The sequence below is a fragment of the Macrotis lagotis genome, chromosome 1 (assembly GCF_037893015.1).
Source record: "Macrotis lagotis isolate mMagLag1 chromosome 1, bilby.v1.9.chrom.fasta, whole genome shotgun sequence".
In the NCBI taxonomy this organism is placed as follows: domain Eukaryota; kingdom Metazoa; phylum Chordata; class Mammalia; order Peramelemorphia; family Peramelidae; genus Macrotis; species Macrotis lagotis.
Window position 1 is genome coordinate 194,257,780 of NC_133658.1, and position 21,170 is coordinate 194,278,949.

A 21,170-nucleotide genomic window follows, 5' to 3' on the forward strand; every position below is an offset into this window, starting at 1 on the left:
ATATATATATATATATATATTTGGAAAAAAAATTCCTGTCTTATAATTGGCTGCCTAGAGAGTTGCTCAGGTGGAGATTATTTATATTATACCATTACATCATTTATTAAGACTATCATAACACTGACATTATAGTGCATTGCTCTGCCTCTCATTGACTTGATATCAGTTGGAAGATCAAGTAACAGGCATACTTGTTTAGTCTTTGATAAAACTTGCAGTGCAATATGTTGTAAAGAGCTATTCAATAATTTATAAGAAAAAGTGAAGCCCAACACTGTTAGTATGACATGTCTTTTAAAATGAGTTCCATTAAATTACTGTTTCTACTATCTCCTCTAGGAAACTTTACAGTTTCATCCTTAGGGATGGGAATTATTTCATTTTTTTTTTCATTCACATAAACAGAGTTTGAAAATACTTTTTTTTGAATTATCTCTTCCAGGAAGGAATTATTGTTTCTTCCTCTAAAAAAACCCAAATAAACAAAAAAGCATTTTTGTACAACTTTGGTATAATATAGCTTTCTTTAATTATTGAATAATATCACATATTTCTCCGTGTATCAGATGCCCTTAAAGATTATAAAAACATGAATACAGAGATTTAATCATTACATTTGGAGTTAGAGTTCCAAATAATATAGTCATAGAATCATAGAATTTCAAGACAACATGCTCCAACTTTCCCAGTGTCACATAAGTAATGAGTGTAAGAACTGTTCTCTGAGTCCAAATTCAGCATTCTTTTTCCATACCATAACTATTTCCAAAAACCAGAAAGGGAAAAACTACTTCTCCAAAATCATGCAAAATATATAGAGTATTATATTAATGTTCTTTGACTCCATATGAATTCTCTATGCATTATTTCATTTTGCTTTATACTGTTAATTATCCTCAGATCCCCACCAGCATCTAGCAATGATTTAAAAAAAAAATTCAATCATTAGAATTAGAAAGGATTTTTGTGATTATCTGGTCTGTTTTTTTAATATTAAAGAATCCTTTCGAAATATGAATAAATCTCTGGAGTCCTTCATAGAATAATAAATTTAACCACATAAAACAAATTGCATAGAATCACAGAGAAAAACAAGCATATTAAATAACAATGGAAATTTTAATTTTTAATATTTTATTTATTTATTTTCCAAATACATGCAAAGATAGTTTTCAACAATTATATTTTTTGTAAGATTTTTAGTTCCATATTTTTCTACTTCCTTCCCTTCTCTCCCTCCTCCCCTTGACAGTGAGTAATCTGATACAGGTTACTTTTGTATAACTGATTAACATATTTCCAAATTAATCATGCTGTACAAGAAGAATCAGAGCAAAAAAGTAAGAAGAACCATGATTAAGCAAAGAGATAAAGCAAATTTTAAAAATTGAAAGTAGTATGTTTTGTCTACATTCAAACTTAATAATTCCTTCTCTGTATTTTAATGTCATTTTCCATCACAAATCCTTTTGAAATGTTTTTGATTGTACTACTGAGAAAAGCAAGACCATCATAGTTGACCATCATACAATGTTGCTGTTAGTGTGTACAATCTTCCTCTACTCACTTCATTCAGCATCAGTTCATTTAAACCTTTCCTGGCTTTCCTGAAGTGGTCTCTTCTATCACCTTCATATACATTTATTTTTCCATTCTTCAATTGATATCTTTTCAATTGCCACTATAAAAAGAGCTACTCTAAATATTTTTGTACATGTGGGCTTCATATTCTTTCTTATGATCTCTTTGGGATATAGATCTAGTAATAATATTGCTGGATCAAAAGAGTATGCAGAGTTTTATTGTTCTTTGAATGTGGTTCCAAATTGCTGTCCAGGAAGGTTGGATAAGTTAATAACTCTACAAACAATGTATTAGTTTTCCAGTTTTCCCGAATCCCTTCCTACATTGATCATTTTTCTTTTTTTGACATGTTGGCCAATTAGATAGGTGTAAGGTGGTACCTCAGTAACTCTAGGTACCTCTCCACTGCAGCAGGCTATTTTATAAAAGATGAGTGAAGTAGTTTAATAAAAGCTGAGTTCTTGGAAGAATGAATTAATGAATGCTCTGAGATAGAATGGAAATTGTACTGGATTTGGCATAAAAAACATGATTTCTTTTTTTTTTCCTCTGCTATTAACTACTCATATGACTGAGCCTCTCTAGCCTTCAGAATTTTTTTCTAACTATAAAACAGTATGGATAATATGATCAATAAGATTGCTTGCTTTTTAAAATCATATCAGCTAACAAATGAATTGATGAATCAATTGGGGAGAAAAAAGAGGGGGTGAGATGAAGGGGAGGGAGAAAGATGTGAGGATAGAGTCAGAGGAAAGAAGATAGGAATACATAATAGTATTCTGATTTGTATGGGATTTTCTAACTTTGTCTTGTCTGATTAATTTCATTTGTAGTTATATTGGACACAATGGAAGCAAAATGCTAGAGAAGATTGTTATATTGGTTAATTTTTGAGAGGGGCCAGTTCACATATAAGAAGGTTTCAGAATATTCTCATTAACACAAAAATCAAAAATAATCACTAGATCTCTCTCCTATCTGGAAGAGAGTGTTAGCAATTTTAGATATGTTATCTTTCTAATGCTTTTCACTCAATAACTATCAAATTTCTTAAGACACTTTTTTATTATGCAACAGCGATGAATATGACTTTGAAGCTAGAAAGGCCATATTATCTTTGTGGTGTTGGATAAGTCACCCAATCTCTCAGAAGTCTTTCTAGACACAACTCTAAAATTATTAAATTGCTTTCTAGTTGACCTGTATTGTTAGAGGGTGTCTGCAAATTCTTTATGTGAATGAAATCATATGTCTGTTAGCTATCCCCTGACAATGAATTTTATATTAACTCAGGTTTTAGAGAAAAATATGGTTTCTTTCTAGGGTTCAATATTACTAAGAGAAAGTATGTTTAATTGATGAATAAATTTTAGAATTCTAACCCCAAGAAATTTGTAGCTATACATCACTCAGATATGTTTGACAGTTTAAAATATCATCATAAAATTCATCAAATGATGGGAACTTCCACTACAAGTATATCTAACATTCAAATTCAAATCATTCAGATTCAATCAATTAATATACTCAGTATCTAGATTTAATAAGACTTTTTTCAATGCTATTTATCTTACCAATTACCAATTCAAAAGGGATGGGACCATTCTTATGTGATATTTGGCTTGCCATTTATTAGGCATTAGGCTTGGGGCAATTCACCTTTCACAAGACATCCCTGTCTATTTCCATATATTTTTAAATAATTTTGCTTTTTTATTTTTCCAACTACATGCAAAGAAAGCTTCCAACATTCACTTTTTTATAAGATTTTGTGCTCCAAATTTTCTTCCCTTCTTCCTTTCTCTCCCTACTCCCTTTGACAGTGATCTATCTGAATATATGTTATACGTGTATAAGTGTGCTAAACATATTTCCTTATTAATCATGTTGTGAAAGTAAAAAGCAGAAAAAAAGGGAAAAATGAGAAGATAAAAAGCATAAAGCATAAAACAAATTTTAGAAATTGAAAATAGTGTGCTTTGGTCTGCACACAGACTCCATAGTTCTTTCTCTGGGGGTAGATGTTGTTTTCCATCACAAGACCTTTAGAATTGTTTTTGATCATTGTACTTCTGAGAAGAGCTAAGTCTACCATAGTTGATCACACAACATTACTGTTAATGTGTACAGTGTTCTCTGAGTTCTGCTCATTTCACTTAATATTAATTCATATAAATATTTTTCAGGAACTTCTGAAATCCACCCATTCATGATTTCTTTTTTTTTTTAGTTTTTTTTTTTGCAAGGCAAATGGGGTTAAGTGGCTTGCCCAAGGCCACACAGCTAGGTAATTATTAAGTGTCTGAGATGGGATTTGAACCCAGGTACTCCTGACTCCAGGGCCGGTGCTTTATCCACTGCGCCACCTAGCTGCCCCATGCACCACCTAGCTGCCTCCATTCATGATTTCTTACAGAAGAATAGTACTCCCTCACATTTGTATAACCACAACCATTCCCAGTTGACAAGCATCTCTTCAATTTCTAATTCTTTGTCAAAATATAAAGAGCTGCTGTATTTCTAATTCTTTGTCACAAACAAAGAGCTGTCTATTTTCCCCTTTTCCTTTTTTTTTCTTTGGGATATAGACATAGAAGTTGTTGCTGAATCAAAGATTATGTACAGTTTTATGGCCCTTTTGTTGTAGTTCCAAACCTGTTCTCCCTAATGATTAGATCTCCATAATGGTTCACAACTCCACCAGCAATGCCTCAGTATCCCAGTTTTTCCACATCCTCCCAACATTGATCATTTTCTTTCTTTTTGTCATAATGTCATATTGACCCATTTGATAGGTGTGAAGTAGTATCTCAGAGGTTTCTTTTTATTTTTATTACTGTAATAAATAATGATTTAAAGCATTTTTCACATGGCTATAGATAGCTTTAATAATTTCTTCATCTGAAAATTGTCTTTCATATCCTTTGAGCTTTTATCATTTGGGAAATTACTTAGATTCTTACAAATTTGACTCAGTATGAGAGTTTTATTATGTTATTTTTAAAATGTTGTTATATATATATATATATATATATATACATATCAGAAATTCTAAGTTAAGTGAATAAATTCCAGTCTCTTTCCATGAAGACCCTTCATTCATATTTGAGGGGATAGAGGATGGGAAGTGGGAAGGCTGGTGAAAATGGAGATGCAATGTTCATTCATTTTTTCTTTTTTTTTTTTTTTTGCAAGGCAGTGGGGTTAGTGACTTTACCCAAGATCATACAGCAAGGCAATTATTAAATACCTGAGTTCAGATTTGAACTCAGGTCCTCCTAGTACTCTATCCACTGTGCCACCTAGCTGCCCCTGCAGATGCAATGTTTACACTGATGAGTACTTATTAGTTAGGAAAAGGGGGAAAAGATTATGTATTTGGAAAACACTTTTCATCTGATGGGATTCATGAAAACTTACATAAAGCAGGTAAAGTCTAAAATGAACTTTGAAAGGCAAAGATGAGGACAAAGTTCATTCTACTTATGAAGAACAACTTATATGAATGCCAAGATGGGACTTAACTTGAGGAATAGCAGTTTAACAAGTTGATGGAAAAGTATATGTAATGAGATTGGAAAGGAAACTTGAAATAGGGTTCTTTTTAAACCAACATTATTATTTCACTCATTAGAGTTTAAGTTATTTAGGCTCAGGGAATGCCTTTTGCCTCATTTTCTAATACTAGAATTTAGCATAGTATCTGGTACATAGTAGGTGGTGAATACATTTTTACTGATTTCAATGGTAGAGAAAAATCCCTATACTTAGATCAACACTTACTTTGCAATTTATAGTCTTAGAGAATTGCTGATGGTTGCTGAGACATTAAGACACTTGAACAGATCTAATCTGTAGAAATGAACTCAAGCATAGTGTTGACTGGAATGGTAATTATTCTAAGGAAAATAATTGTTATTCAAGAATTGATGATAAAAGTACAAATGTGAAATTGCTTCTATATCTCATAACATCTATATAGGTTTACCCTAGTTATTAAGTCAGGATTTTACCTGTAGATCAAAATTGAGTTCCTATAGATTAAAAATGAGAAAAATCACTCACATCAAAATTATATCTCCTACTTCTGCATATATAAGTAAAGAACATTCTTCTTATTTCTACATTTCAAAAATCTTTCTTTTCTTTCAAGGTTCAGTTCATTTCATATTACATTCCAATTCTTGGGAAAACATAATTAAATTAAATATAAAGGCATTTATTATCTTTATTTCTCACCTTTCTCCTTTATTAGCAGCCTTTGTTCTTTGCCATTTTGACTGAATTCTGGTTGATTTCTTGTGGGAGGATAATCCAATGTCAACAAAAATGACAAAAAAGAAAGTAAAAAAACAGCTGTTGAGGGTATTGTGGAAAGACAGACACATTCATTTATTGTTAATGATGCTATGACAGGGTACAATCATTCTGGAAATCTACTATATTTTACTGAAGTTTTTATTACTCATACAGTAACAAAACTATGTATACTCTTTCATATGTAAACACCACTATAAATTTATAGCCCAAAGAAATCAAAAGAAGAGGGAAAGGGCACAGATATACAAATGCCCCAGAGAATTGGCTACCATTCTCACTTTCTTTCTCCTTTTTTTTTGCTTGGAGATCTAACAGTACATAATTTCCATGTTTTTTATTAAACACTTAAGAGCATCTCTTTAAAAGGAGTTTTGTTCTACTTGAATTTTAAGAAGTTTAGCAGGGGAGAAAGAGGGATGAGGGTCAGGGGAAAGGTTGAAAATCTGGTCAAAAATTTTACCTTTGCTTTCACTGAGCTCCAGGAAGTGAAGGCCAACAGAATTCACTGATTGCATACACATACATACAAACACCCTCATCATGCATCAGAAAAGTGGTAGCTTTCTCATATTTGTGTTTTTAAAAATTCTTCTTATCATATTATGTCATAAATACTAACTTATCATTTCATATAATATCATTTGAAATGATAGCATATCATAAAATGTATCATTTCATCATTTATCTTATAATGATAGGTACAGTTAAGTGGTAAAGTGGAAAGAGGGACAGGCCTAGAGTCAATAATACTTGAGTTCAAATCCTGACACAGTTACTTACTATGTGATCCTGGTCAACTTATTTGGTTTCCTCAGAGGCAAAATGATAATAGCAACTATGTCTTAGAGGGCTTAGCATAAATGCTATGTAAATGTTATTAATTATCATCATCACCATCAGCATGGAACACTATTAATTTGATTAATAATAATAATAATAAATCAAAGTAGCAAACCACTTTTTATTGTATTTTAAACTTCCAACCTAAAGAATGGGATTAGCCTAGTCCTGGCCTAGAAAAGATAGTGATGATGATTTGTAAAAGAAAAAAATAGAAAAAGAATCTAAATAAATCATTAAAAATAAATGAAGGAAAACAGAAGAAAGTTCAACTGGGGATACTAACAAACACAACAGTTTTGGAACTCTTAAGCTAAATTAGAATTGTTAAAAAAAAAACACTAAAAGTCAAAGACAGAAGGAACATGACAGAAGTAACCAGTTTCGTATGCAATTCTTTTTTCTTTGTGTATTGCACATGCTTTTTGATGTTTATTATCTTCATAATAAAAGATAAAATACATTTTCTCCAGTTCCCAAAGTATTCTTAATTTAGTGATCTCTGAATGTGATTGTATATATATGTGATTCAGCACCTCTGAAGTTCCTTAATGCTTTTCTTATATAGGAAGAGAGGGCCATTATTTTTTTTTTGCTCAAATCATCAAATTTAGTGTTGATTTTTTTAATATTGTATAATCATTATAAGTAACTGAAAAACTGGATTTTACAGTGTTGAGTAAAAACAACTTTTTGTTGAGCTTTCATACAAAGCAACTTCATATATGTAAGAGGGCTCTGCATTGCTATAAATTTTCACATCTTGTATAAAGACAACTTGAAATGTTGAAATGAAACTTAATGTGTAAAATGGAACTGCTTCCTCTAAGTCATTTTCTCATCATTGAATTTAAACCATTTGGGTTTTCCTGATAAATCTATGAATATACAAACACAGAAACCAACTATTCTTACATTCTTACAACATTCTTACATCTTTAAACATGAGGGAATTTTTTCATTTATATGAAAATGCTTACAAAATGTTTGATGGTGAGAAAAAAATTAACATTTGATAACTTTATTTTCTAAGATTTTTAACCTGTCAAATATAGCAGAAAATTGTTTTTTTTTTTGACTGGCATTGACAATGACCATTAAAACCTCTAGGGATTGTGTTCTCATGATTGAACAAAATGACAGCCATGCAGGATATTTCTCCTAGCCATATTCATAAAACTTAGAGTTGAAAATTGCAATTGCACATTTAGTAGGGTGTTATAAATTTCAAAATAAATGGCACTTTTAGCAGAATTTAAACTCCCCCCCACCCCATTCAATGGTCAGTCTATAATTCAGGCAATAGAACTAGGAAACTTCATTTCATACATGAAAATGATAGCTTGGTCTTTTACATTTTATATAAAATACCTCCTAAATTATACATAAAAGCCACAATTTCTAAAGGTGATACAGTTTTTTCCTGTCTCTATTTCTGTGATTGAAGGTTATTTCCATAAAAGTGATATTTCTTTACAAATAGTTTGCAATTGTATGATATATAGCTTTATGTTTCTCCATCGCTTTTTCATGAAACTTGAATAGATTTTTTTATTTAAGATCCATTTCTAACAAATCTTAATTGGTTATCTAGATAATCAATACTCCACGAAGTTTATGATGAATATCTTACTTTGCTCACATTAAATTCTTGACTGACAGAAGAGAAGAGGAATTTTAGCAAAAACATGTGGGGTGGAACATTTCAAAGAAGTCCTGTGTGACTCCTAGAGTGAATTCCTGAATTGTTGCTCAGAAGAAATCTAAAGGGAGAGTTCATAAACTGTGGGAAAGACCAGGAAGTATACAAAACTGATTTTTCAAATTGAAATTACATTTATTATATCAATTACTTGTTAGCTATTTTGCTGTTATTGAAATGTAATCATTGTTCTAAGAATGAATGGTATCACAGTCCCATTGGTTAAGGTTGGAAAAGGCAAAAATTTAAGGATACAGAAAAATTTTGTAGTAATATTTGAATGACTTTGGAATATTTGCAACTCAACTCAAAAAACCAACAGCTAAAAGAAAAAATATATTGTTATAATTTGTATTTATGCTTTCAGTGGCATTTAGAGCCAATAACCATTCACCAATGGGGATTTTGTGATGCATTAGGAATATGAAATGAGTTTGACTCACAAACTTACACACTAGCATCACACCACTCAACTATTGATTGAAATCTTATACTTTTTTATTTCTTTTATTTCCCCAGTCAATGTCACCCTCATAACAACCCTCAAATATATGTATAGATACATAGGTATGTATATAACCCCATACCACATTTGATTTTGAGAATATTTTTCTTTTTAGTTTCTTTTTTTTGATGAGCAATTGCCTTCATTTCCATTCTAGAGCACTTGTTCACTGCCTCTTTATTTTTTATAAACTATTATCAGATTGTGTCTGTTATTAAAAGCAGGTGGTAGAGGGAGATGTGAATTCATGTGATTCAGCACCTCTGCCCTGTCACTTTAATCAGCAACATCTGACGAAAAATGTGTTTACGGCATGATTGCACTGTCATGTTGGACACAGATGATGGATTACTGCTCCAAATGAGCTTCTGTTCTTACTCATTGTATATGCTGCTAAATTCTTTCACATTCTCAGCAATTCAATAAATTTTTGCCCATAATTAGAAGTCAGCAGGTGCTATTTTATAGTTACAAATTAGTTTGTCTATTGATCTGTTTCCAATGCACTGACTCTCAGAATGGTCAATATGTCCATTTAACTTTTAATAATCAGATTACTAATTAAAAAAAAAAGATTTCTACTAAACCAGTTTCTGCTGCACATGTTGTCTTAACTGAACTCTAATCATACACTCAATATATTGGCAATGTAGAAGTTTAAAAAAATGGAGAATCTGTTTTAGTGAATATTTTCTTTCTCACCATCCTATATACCCTTTCGTAAGAATGAAGGAGTGGTGGCTGGTTGAGTAATAAGGATATAGTGAAATGAAGATAAATAATGGACAGTTTTGCAGTTTTGCAAACCTGTTGATCAGAGGTTTTTTGCTTTTAGAAACCCGAGATTTAAGATTATCTATGACTTTTTAAAGTATTCAACTTCAAGAATTCCATTTCCATTTAGATGAAAAGCTGGAGAAAAACAAATTGGTAAGGAAGTTCAGAAAGGTCTTTTCTTCATTCAACAGAGTAAAGAGACAAGGTCCCATATGATGATTTTAGAATTATTTTTCTGTTGGTTTAGTGATTTACATTCAATATCTAGTTCTTATAATTGCACCATCAAACAAGAAAAGAGCCTAACCCAACTTGGAGCAGAGAGCCATTCTATAATATTCCCAATAAGTGACAACAAATTACTACTTAATCTTCACTGAATGAGTTCTCTATCAGTTTCACCTAAAATATTTTTGATATAGTATATATTGTAAACTAGAATTCATGGTCTCATATGGAAATGTTTCATTATATATCTGTTTCTTTTTAATTGTTATAGCTTAAATGTAAATATCAATTCACTGGAAGAAAACATTTCCTATGAAAGATAGGTTTAATTTAAATCTACCATAGCAGAGAATTGAAGTTCTAACTGAAAATCCAAGCTAGTAATTGCTACTCTGATTATTCTTCACCATCCACTTTGACATTAAGTACTGTTTTGCCTATAAGATATACCTTATATTGTATATTTCATTCATCCTGACATAAATATGATTGTCAGTCATATGCTATTAGTGATCACACAGGATATCCAAGGAGCAAAGAACATTTTAAAAGATCAATTTCTGCATTCATTTTCAATTTCACTGCCTTAACATTTCCATAATGCCCTATTTTAATTGAATTTTTTTATGTAAAAGTGTTCTCTTATGATAGAACTGGCATACTATCAATGGTAGTGAGCAAAAATTGTTAAACTATTATTCAAAAATTCTTATTTGGATTTGGAATGATTATAGAAGCTGCAAAAGAATGGGAAATCATTTTAAAATTGAAAAACCTAGAAATCAGAGCCTTTGATCAAAAGAAAATGTTGAACGAACTACTATGATGATTATACAAGCGCTATAGCCAACCTTGTACTTTTTCCTAAGTTCTTAGCTCTTCACTTGCGGTACACTTATCCAAGCAGAAATTCAAATTATGACATATTTTCAAATTTATTCATTTCTATTCAAAAACAAAGTAAGCTAAAAACTTAGCTTTTATGATTGAAAAGTATAACTGATATTAACTTGTAAATTTTTATCTTGTATTACTGAAGAGGACAATATGAGTTGAAAATATAGGGACTTCAGATAATGTTATAAGCCATAACTTGGCAGAACATGCAATAATACAGTAACACTATATCAGTGGGGACTAGATAATATTATAATGGGAGAAAAGAATTTGTAGAAAAATGTTTGAGTTCATTTGTCTATTTTTTTATATTTTCAATAAAATATATGGAATTCTATTAGCTTTAAAATATTTTTTCTCTGTTTAGGATCTTTAGTTATCTCTTCAGTAAAAAAAATTGTAAATTTTTTACCATCTCAGTTCTCAACCTTATTCTATTGCTCCCCATAATAATTTTTGCAGTAACTTTTGATGGATTTATCCTTCTATTTTATCTATCTCTGTAATATCAATAGCACATATAAAATTAAAAACAGATTAATATATTAATATGTGTATATATTCATGTGAATATAAGATATTCAGTAAAAAAAGGATTACTCTGTTTGCAAGGAATTGTGCTAGGTGCTAAGAGTACCAAGGTAAAAAATATATAGACAATTCAGAAATTTCACATAAAAAATAAGGAGAGATAATATGTGAGAAGGGGGAGTGCAATAACAACTGGGGAGAAATCTGTTGTCTCAAAGGCGAGATTTGAATGAAGAGAGAAATGTAAAATAAGGCTAAAAATTTGGCCAAAACCAGATTATAAAGAATTTCACATACAAAACAGTTTTCATTTTATTCCTGAGAAAAAGGAAGTCATGGTATATTTTTGTTCAGCGATGTAAAGAGGTCATAGCTGTGCTTAAGGAAGATTATTTTTGGCAGTTATATAGAGAGTGCATTAGGGAGAAATTTGGCACCAGAATAACTAATTAGGTACATAGATGATAGCTTGATCAATATAAAGGTAGAAATTTGCAAGAGTGATACTGTAGCTCTTTCTTTCTCATAAATGACATTGAATCTCCCATCTCCCTCCCTGTATTGTATAGACTGATTCCCAGGTGTGGACTGAACTCCCCTCTTCTCTCTACCTCATAGTATTCCTCTTTTCCTTTAAGAGACTTAATTCAAGCAGTAATTTTGAGGGAGATATTTTTTAGTTAATAATTATTTTTTGTGAGGTTTTAAGTTTCACATTTTTCTCCTGCCCTCCTTTCCTTCCCCTCTTCCCCTGACAGAGAACAAGCTAATATAGGTTATACATTTATTACTATGTTAAACATATTTTTATATTGATTATGTTGTGAAAGAAAATCAGAATAAAAAAAAAGAGGAAAAATTGGAAAAATCATGAAATATAATAAAAATCATATCTTAAACATAAAAATAGTAAACTTTGGTTCCTTCTCTGGATGTGGATTATATTTTCCATCACAAGTTTTTTAGAATTGGCTTTGATTATTGCTCTGCTGAGATTAGCAAGTCCATTGTAGTTGATTATCACACAATGTTGTCAAGCAGCAATTTTGTATAAAGTTTATCTGATCCACAAACTATTAGTGCTCTCTTTCCCAAACTCTTTTGTATTTACACTCTAAATTCACTTTTTATTTATTCACTTTGTATTTATTCCATATGGACTTATAGACTTCATCATTAAACTATAAATTTCTTGTAAGTAGGAATTGTTTTTTATCATCCTTGACAGGTTCATCGATTGCATAGACCATATGAAAGGCATCATTGCACACTGTACTTGAAATCAGAAAAAAACAATTATATTCTAATATACATATTAAATGGGTTTGGATATAGCATTGTAATTATTATAAGCTAAAATATTATTTGGAGAAATGAAAGTTCCTTCTAAAACTATGGTTGTGAAAATAAAGAGATGCTTTCATTTTATTTCTATATTTTTAAAAGAAATAATTTAAGAAAAAAGGATCTTTCTGTTTTCTTAGAAAACTACCACACCAGAGTTTCTAACTTCCAAATAGTTTTGTTCTTTATAGCATGCTGACACATTTCAGACTTTATTCCTCTTAGTAACAGTTTCATCTCTAGGTGGTTAGCTACTGTAAATTACAATGCTATTTCCTAAGTTAAGCCATTAAGAAATTCCCTTGAAAGTGCTGACTAAATCCCTTCTCTGAAGAGAAAATAGTTGAAGTCAGTAGACATCTTGGCTTCCAACTGTGAAGACTGTGGGACACCAGTTACGCTGACCTTCCTAACTATCTCACCTCCTTCTCTTACTAACATTTAGATAGTAGTGATTTGGTGTTGGAGTGATTTTTAACTTAAAAATATTATTTTCCTCAAAATATAGGATTTTAGATGCAACTTAGAACTATCATAGAATTTTATGGGAACTTTCTCATCTAGTATAAAACTATAAATCAATTAAAATTATTTTAATTTAATGACATCGTTATTCTGAGCAAATTGAAATATATTACAAATGGGGATATATATAGAAGTGGTATAAAGAATGCCATCACTAAAATGCATGATCAGAAAAAAATATAGTGTGGTAATGCACTGAGTAAATACTAAATGTTTCATTAGTATTTGAACAAAGTGAAAAGAATTAGAGGGAATAGTTCACCACAAATGGAGTCAGTTTTTCTGGAGAATATTAAGTGACATGGAAAGGAAGAAATTAATATTGGTCCAGGATGTACATACATTGAGATTTCAGATCCAATGAAATAGGAGATTTCTAAACTACTTATAAAGACTTATAAATTTATATACTACTTATAAAGACTCAAAATATGAATACTTATCAAAGCACAGGTTACACTGGAATGTGTTTTTCCTCAAGAAAGAAAGAGAGAGAGAGACAGACAAGGGGAGAGACTGAGAGATGGGGGAGAGAGACAGACAGAGACAGAGACAGGAAAACAGAGAATCAGACACATAGAATCAAAGATAGAGATGGAAAGAGAAATGAGATAGACAAAGACAGAGAAAATATAGATTAAACTAATAGACAGAGAAACAAAAGTGGAATATACCTAGATTTTAATACTGGCTTTGCATATTCCTTTCACAGTTAGCTTTTTCAAATCATTTCATCTTTCTACGTCTCACTTCCTTCCTCTATAGAATCATAGAATTGGGCTAGATATTTCCCTAAGGACCATCCAAAATATAAATTTCATAAATGGTAAAATATTTGCTTTGCATATTAAAGTTTGCTTAATTTTCTCCTTATATCAATCAATCACATCTTTCTCATTATACAAGTATTATCACTCACATGTTATAGATAAGAAACTGATCATTAAAAAGTTATAGTCGCCTTGGGCAGGACCACAGAAGTGGCAAGTGTTTGTGCCAGGATGTGAACTTAGGTCTCTTGACTTCAAGTTGAGATTGCTATCTAATGACTTTTTTTCCTCTTGGAAATTCCAACAGTTTACTCTTTTTCTTCTTTTTTTTGTATTGGTGGGGAATTTCTTTTAATTTTTTCAAATGTATTTCCATTTTTAATATATTAAATGCCACTCTTTTTTTAGGGTTTTTTTTGCAAGGCAGTGGGGTTAAGTGATTTGCTCAAGATCACACAGCTAGGCAATTATTAAATGTCTAAGGTCAGATTTGAACTTAGATCCTCCTGATTCCAGGGTTGGTGCTCTATCCATTGCACCACCTACCCAATGCCACTCTTTTTGAAAGGAATCTACTATTCTTCATATAAAAAGATACTTAATGACCTCTTATCTATGAAATATATGGTGCCTGTGTGACCCTTGACAAGTCACTAAATCTCTCAGTGCTCCAAGCAACTCTCTAAGAATGTATAAATTGTAATAAAGGTGTTAAGCTACACTCATCAGGGAGTATCCTATTCATTAAATCACGACTCTATTCCTATTCCATATCCTTTTCTCTAGCAACAGAGTTTAGGATAGAGCAGGTATTGAATACATTTTGTTAATATTTTGTGATTATCCATCTACTCACTTTTCTGGTTTTCCCTGATTTCACACATCTGTAAACTCTCAGTGAACTCTGGTAATTAAGTAGTATTGCAGTTTTTTTTTTTTTAATATGGTCATCTCGCTCATATCTCAGAACAGTGACTAACTAAGTTATTTGGCACAGTAGAAATGTGAAAACTATGCAAAAAAAAGTTATAAATATTTCTGATTGGCTTGTCATTGGGCATAATCCTAGGTGTGACACTCATAATGCCCCCCCCAATAATTTGATGAATGTTTTATACTCTATTAACATTTTATAATCATTGAGTTAAGGTAATGTAAAAGGTTGACTTTTGAAGCACATTGTCCTTTCCTGATATAAGATTTGAGACTTGGCAATAGGAAGCTATCTCTTTGCCACTACTAGAAATCTCTTCTTGAAGTGGACATATGCTTGACTCATGACAATAAATTGCTTCTTTGGTGACCTGGGTCATTATTATGAAGAGCAGCTTCCTCATTGTTCTTTATAAAGATTAGAAGAAAGATTTGGGAGGGGGTGGAAAAGCAATCAGGACAATGATTCTATTTCAGTCAAGCTGTCCTTGTAATCATTCCCCTTTCTAAAGTCTTAAAAAAGCATAGCAAAAAAGAGCAGCATTATTAATATATAGCAATTCGAACTTTTTAAAAATATGTCCTTTTGCATCATGTTACTTGGGATCAGGTATTCCAGCTAACTTTCTTGCCATTTTTACACAATGTCATCAAAACTCCAACCTGATGTCTACTCCACTAGAACCTGAATTATAACTGAGTTCTGATAAATGAACTTTCACCTTATGGTGACTATAACTACTTCAGAATACTTGCTTGTGTTCAATCACAAGCTTACTTTATGTATATACATTGTTTTTTGAAGAATGACAATTCCAGACACAAGTAATATGTCATTAATACAATAATAAATACTTTAAAACCAAATAAATAAGTACAAAATAGTAATTTTTTTATAGAATGTGAGTTAAAGTTGGATTAGTATTATTGCAGGTGTTTAAGTCAGCCTGTAACGACGAGCTGACATTTTGGTGCTTATAAGTCTCTCTCCTGTCAGTAAGTTTTCAAAGAATTCTACCCTGTAACTGACAGATTTTATACCTGCTTGAAAATTGACCAAGAAGTTTCTTAAAATGATTATGACAGAATCAGTGAGGACTTTCTCCAGAGAGGTTAGCCTATGCAATCTCCAATGTCAAATTTGAGTTGTAGGGGAAATAAAACATTTAGGTGATAAGGGGGGAAGATAGAAAGAATATTCTTTATGTATTTTTGTTGGGGAAAATGATGGGGGCAATAGAAAATAAAAGCAAAGCCTACCATGTTTTGTTTCTTGCTTATGATGCATGAATAAAATATACTTATGAGAAAAAAATGAAAGAAAGCCAAAGAAAGTAAATCCAATCTAATCCAATATGAATGTTATGGTAAGGGACCAAATAAGTCCTGAATAGTTAATGTATTTTTCCACAATTATACAGCTAGTATGTGTTAAAGGCAGCACTTGAACCCAGGCCAGAGGATCACAGGATCAGAGAAAATTAAGGGATTTTTATTGTTCATGCAGTCCAAATCCCTCATTTCTTAGATAAACTGATATTCAGGGCAGCTGAATGACTTGTACCTGGACAATGGTCACCAAAATGAGGTGGACATGTTCTACCAGATCAGGAAGAAGAGTACTCCTCAAGATTTTGGTGAACTGAAGCAAATACTCATTCAATGAGGGAAGACAGGGAGATAGATGTGAGTTTGAATTCTGTCTTAAACCTACAATGTGCTACTTGGTGCTTCAATTAATTTCTCAACCTCGGATTCCTTACATTTACAAATGGAGGAAATAATAGTATCTACTTTGTTGCATTGAAACAATATCAAAAGATGTTTTATTATAGATGTAATAGATAGTAGAGCTAAGATGCTGAGTTCTTAAGTAAATAATTTTATGGAAAAATAATGCATGAGTGAAACTTTGCAAAATTATTATACCTGAGGTAGCATTTCCTAATAATTTGAAAGATGAGATTATCAAGAATTTGCAATGAATTATATAAAATAATAGATCACCACTATTTTTTAACAAGATTAGAAGCAAAAATTCTACTTCTTCCAGTAAAACTACTAAGGTCAGGATCGCATGGAATGTGCTGTGGATTATTTGATAAGATATTGTTTTCTGACAAAATGATGGGATATGGTTATTGTATTTTTCAGATTTAATTGAGAATATATACAGAGTGAGAAATACTTCTTACTCTTTGGAAATGAAGACTGCTATGCTAAGCAGCTGCTGAATTGAGCAAAAACTTTTATCTATCATTAGCCTCCATTATATTTAGTCCCTTCTTATTTGTAGTTGATGAATAAGGATTCAGTTTTCTTTAGTTTTCAGATATTTGTAAAGAATATTTGTTTTTTCTTTACATTTCTAAATGTCTTAACAATTCTTTACATTCATTTACTGAGCAATCTATCTTCTTCCTTCTGCTCTGATAGAGCATACCTATCCTTCTTGATGACCTGTGTCCAGCAATTGCTTGTAGGAGGGAAACTTCAAGATACCAAATACTCATTCCCTAACTAGGGAGACATGAATTTGAATCCTGCTTTAAACTTGGTAGCTCAACTAGATTGTAAACTCCTTGCAATTAGCTACCAATCTTATTACTCCACTGGCCAGAAATCAAAATGCAGTCAACTCCTTGGAAGGCACCACTTTATCACCAATGCTGACAATAAAATAATAAAATGTGTCATTGAAGTTTAGTTGTTTCAATAATGCCTGATTCTTTATGACCTCATTTTGGGCTATCCTGACAAAAATAACTTAGTGATTTGCTATAACTTTCTTCAGCTCATTTTTTACAAACTCAGAAAAACAGGTTTAGTGACTTTCCCAGGATCACACAGCTAGTAAAGTGTGAGGCATGATTTAAATTCATGAAGATGAATTTTTCTGTCTTCAGACCCAGCACTATACACTTCAGTTGAGTAAATAATATTCCATATAGGAAGAAGAGTGCAAAATAAAATTATGACATAAGAGAAAATGATATATTTGCAAGAAAGTAAACAGGTTAATACAATTGGAGGGAAATGTTAATCTAAGAGGAGTAATGAGATGTCTGGGAATGGAGAAGGCCACACTTTGAAGAATATTGAAAGAGAGGATAAGGGAGCAGGAAGGTGGCACAATGGATAGATCAGGAGGACCCTGAGTTCAAATGTGACTTCAGATGCTTAATATTTACTTACTGTGGGACCTCAAGTAATTCACTTAATCACATTGTCTTGCAAAAAATAAACCAAAAAAAACCCCCAAGAAAGGTAGGATAAGGAGTTAGGACTTCATCTTGTAAGAACCAGGGTGGCATTGATGGATTTTGCACAATGTAATAAATAAGGTGATGATATTAAAGTTGTACTAATAATAAAAGATCAAGGAAAATATGCCTGGATAAAGAGATTTCTTTGAGATCAGGAATACCTAGGTTGAAGTTCCACCTGTTACAAATGTTGACTCTGTCCCAAAGTTAACCTTTCAATGTCTCAGACAATCAGATAAGAAATTAAATTGCCAAGGGGCTACTTTCATTGGTATCATCTTGAGCACCCAGGGGCATCTCTAGTCATTCAGAACCATATTTAACTACTGGACCCAGATGAGGCCAGAGGAGCAAGTAAGACTGGTGACTTTGTACAGCACTTCTTCACTTAAATCTAATTCAATTGCATGTCATGGCATCAACTCCTTAATGTCATGGTCCTATTCCAGAGCAAAGGACAAGCAATAATCCATTATGCCAAGAATTTCTCGCAGTCCAGGTAAAGTGAAGTTTAATTTAATTTAATTTTTAATGTAATTGACTTTTTATTCATCTATTTAATTTTAAGGTTCAGTCTTGCAAAACAATCTCATTACTTAATATTAGCCCAGTATAAGTTCTATGGAACTTTCATGAACTATTTCTAATTATGTTATTTCTTATGAAAAAATCCATTCCCTACTTGTCATCAAGAGTTCTGGAACAAAGTAGCAATGAGTATCAAGGTACCCCTCTACTTAAGTGAACTGAAAAAATTTTGATAAGTAGGATCACATTGACTATGTTGGGAAAGCAATTGGGTTGACCTATAGGATAAATGAATTTACCTAACAGTAAACATAAGAAAAAAGAACTCTGTTTTACCAACATTATATTAAGTTGCCTTGAACATTTTATATTTCAATATTTTTACTGAAAAGTGTCAGAGTTGCTTTGAGATCTTAAGTACTAGTTTCTGTAATTCTATAATAAAATGACACCTCTACCTTACATTACCTGTAATTCAGGAAGTCTCACTAAAAATTAAAGATTACTTTATTTTTAGTTTTGGGTTTTTTTTTTTTTTGCAAGGCAATGGGGTTAAGTGGCTTGCCCAAGGCCACACAGCTAGGTAATTATTAAGTGTCTGAGACTGGATTTGAATCTAGGTACTCCTGACTCTAGGGCTGGTACTCTGTCCACTGTACCACCAAGCCACCATAAAGATTACTTTAATGAGAATATTTCACATGGAGATAGAGATGGAAGGAAAGAAATAGCCATTTAGAAAAATACACATAACAGGAGTACATCATAACTTCTCTAATATCATTTTTCACAAAAATCAATAGATGTCACAGTATAGAGATGGGAAGGAGAAGAGGAACAGCTCTAAATAGGGACCTGACAGCATTAAACTTTAGATATGACCAATATAAAGTATTAAATCCGAGGGTGTGAAACATCAGATTGAATTAAGAAGCTGAGACTTCAAGTTGAGGGAGAACTAGAAGGTTTCAGGATATGGGGAGCTTTGAAAAACTGATTGATGTAACCTGCTTTCACAAATCTTCAGTGTCTATGACACTATCATTTTTCAAACCCATCTAATAATATTGACTCTTGACATAGTCAAAACAAAGGTTGTTGTTCCAGGTAATGCCCCTTCCTGGTGTTACTACTGTATTTCACAAGAACTCTTTTCCTTCTCATCTCACATTAACTGTTTCATATTTAATTATAATTCAATCATCATTAAATAAACTTATATTAATAAAGCACTGTTGTGAAAGGTATTTTGCTGGGTATAAAGGGAGGGGTAAATTTTAAGGAAAATAGTTCCAGTCTTCTAGAGTTGATACTCAAATATGGTTTGAGAGGTAAGATTCAGTACACAGAAAGATTAAGTAGTAAACAGTATCATTTTTTTATCTGATCCATGATTTTATTGCTACAGAGAAATCTCAGAGTGGAAGCAATATCCTTCAAAGCAAAAAACTATTGACTTGAAAAATCATAGCTTTCAGTTATTGCCTGGGGCTCTGAAAAGTTAAGTTACTTGCCCCCCATCATAAAGGTACATCAGATGTGGTACTTGAACCCAGATCTTTTCATCTTTTCATCTCAACTCTCTCTCTCTCTCTCTCTCTCTCTCTCTCTCTCTCTCTCTCTCCCTCTCTCCCTCTCTCCCTCTCTCCCTCTCCCACTTTTATTTTCATACTACCCCTAATTAAGTTCAGAAAAGTTGATAACTTGTGTCTGAGTGAGAGGCTGCAACTGACTGTGAAGTACACTATTCTAGTCATTTACTAATTACTCTTCAGATCCATTCAATGGAATTTCACTGTTTTTCCTCCTATGTCTATTTGAGGAAATAGACAAACATATATCTATTTGAAGAAATAGATATGAGATCCATAAATATAGACTTATATTGTCTTTACAGAATATTTCACATCTAGTATAATATCTAATTAACATACTACTTTATTAGAAAGTGAAGTTTATTGAAAGAAATTAACAGTAAGGTGAGGCTTAACTTATCTCTGCATACCATTTAGTCTGTTTAGATTTCCAAGCACTTTATTCTGAAATTCTGCCATCTCAGGAGTGCATTATATTTATTGTAACATAATTAGATTCTATTTAAAGCATGCTTATGGAATTGTGTTGAAATTATATTCATTCTGAAACTGTAAAATACATTATTCTGAATTGTGAGCAAGTTGATTAGTGAAAGAAACCCTTAAATTCAGCTTTTGTTGGCTGTTTTATTTAGTAGAGCATTTAGTAGCATTGTGTATTTGTCTGAATTTTAAGTATTCTGACACAAGAAAGTCTTTGGCATTTATATTATGCCATAGCTTCACATGATTTTATTTAGTGTCAGAAGGCCACCTATATTTGTTACTATTATGAAGCATATATTGTTTATCAGTGAATCTTTAAAAAATGAAATACTC

General features: G+C 31.8%; 1 protein-coding gene across 1 annotated transcript in view; it reads left to right on the forward strand.

The window, feature by feature from the left end:
* The window catches only part of CSMD1 (CUB and Sushi multiple domains 1), a 2,413,561-nt gene that overhangs the window by 1,070,775 nt on the left and 1,321,616 nt on the right, over positions 1-21,170 (forward strand). Inside the window, exons 10-11 of the mRNA XM_074209535.1 lie at positions 3,260-3,267; positions 11,875-11,890. Coding sequence (XP_074065636.1) covers positions 3,260-3,267; positions 11,875-11,890 — 24 coding nt within the window. The remainder of the gene's footprint in view (positions 1-3,259; positions 3,268-11,874; positions 11,891-21,170) is intronic.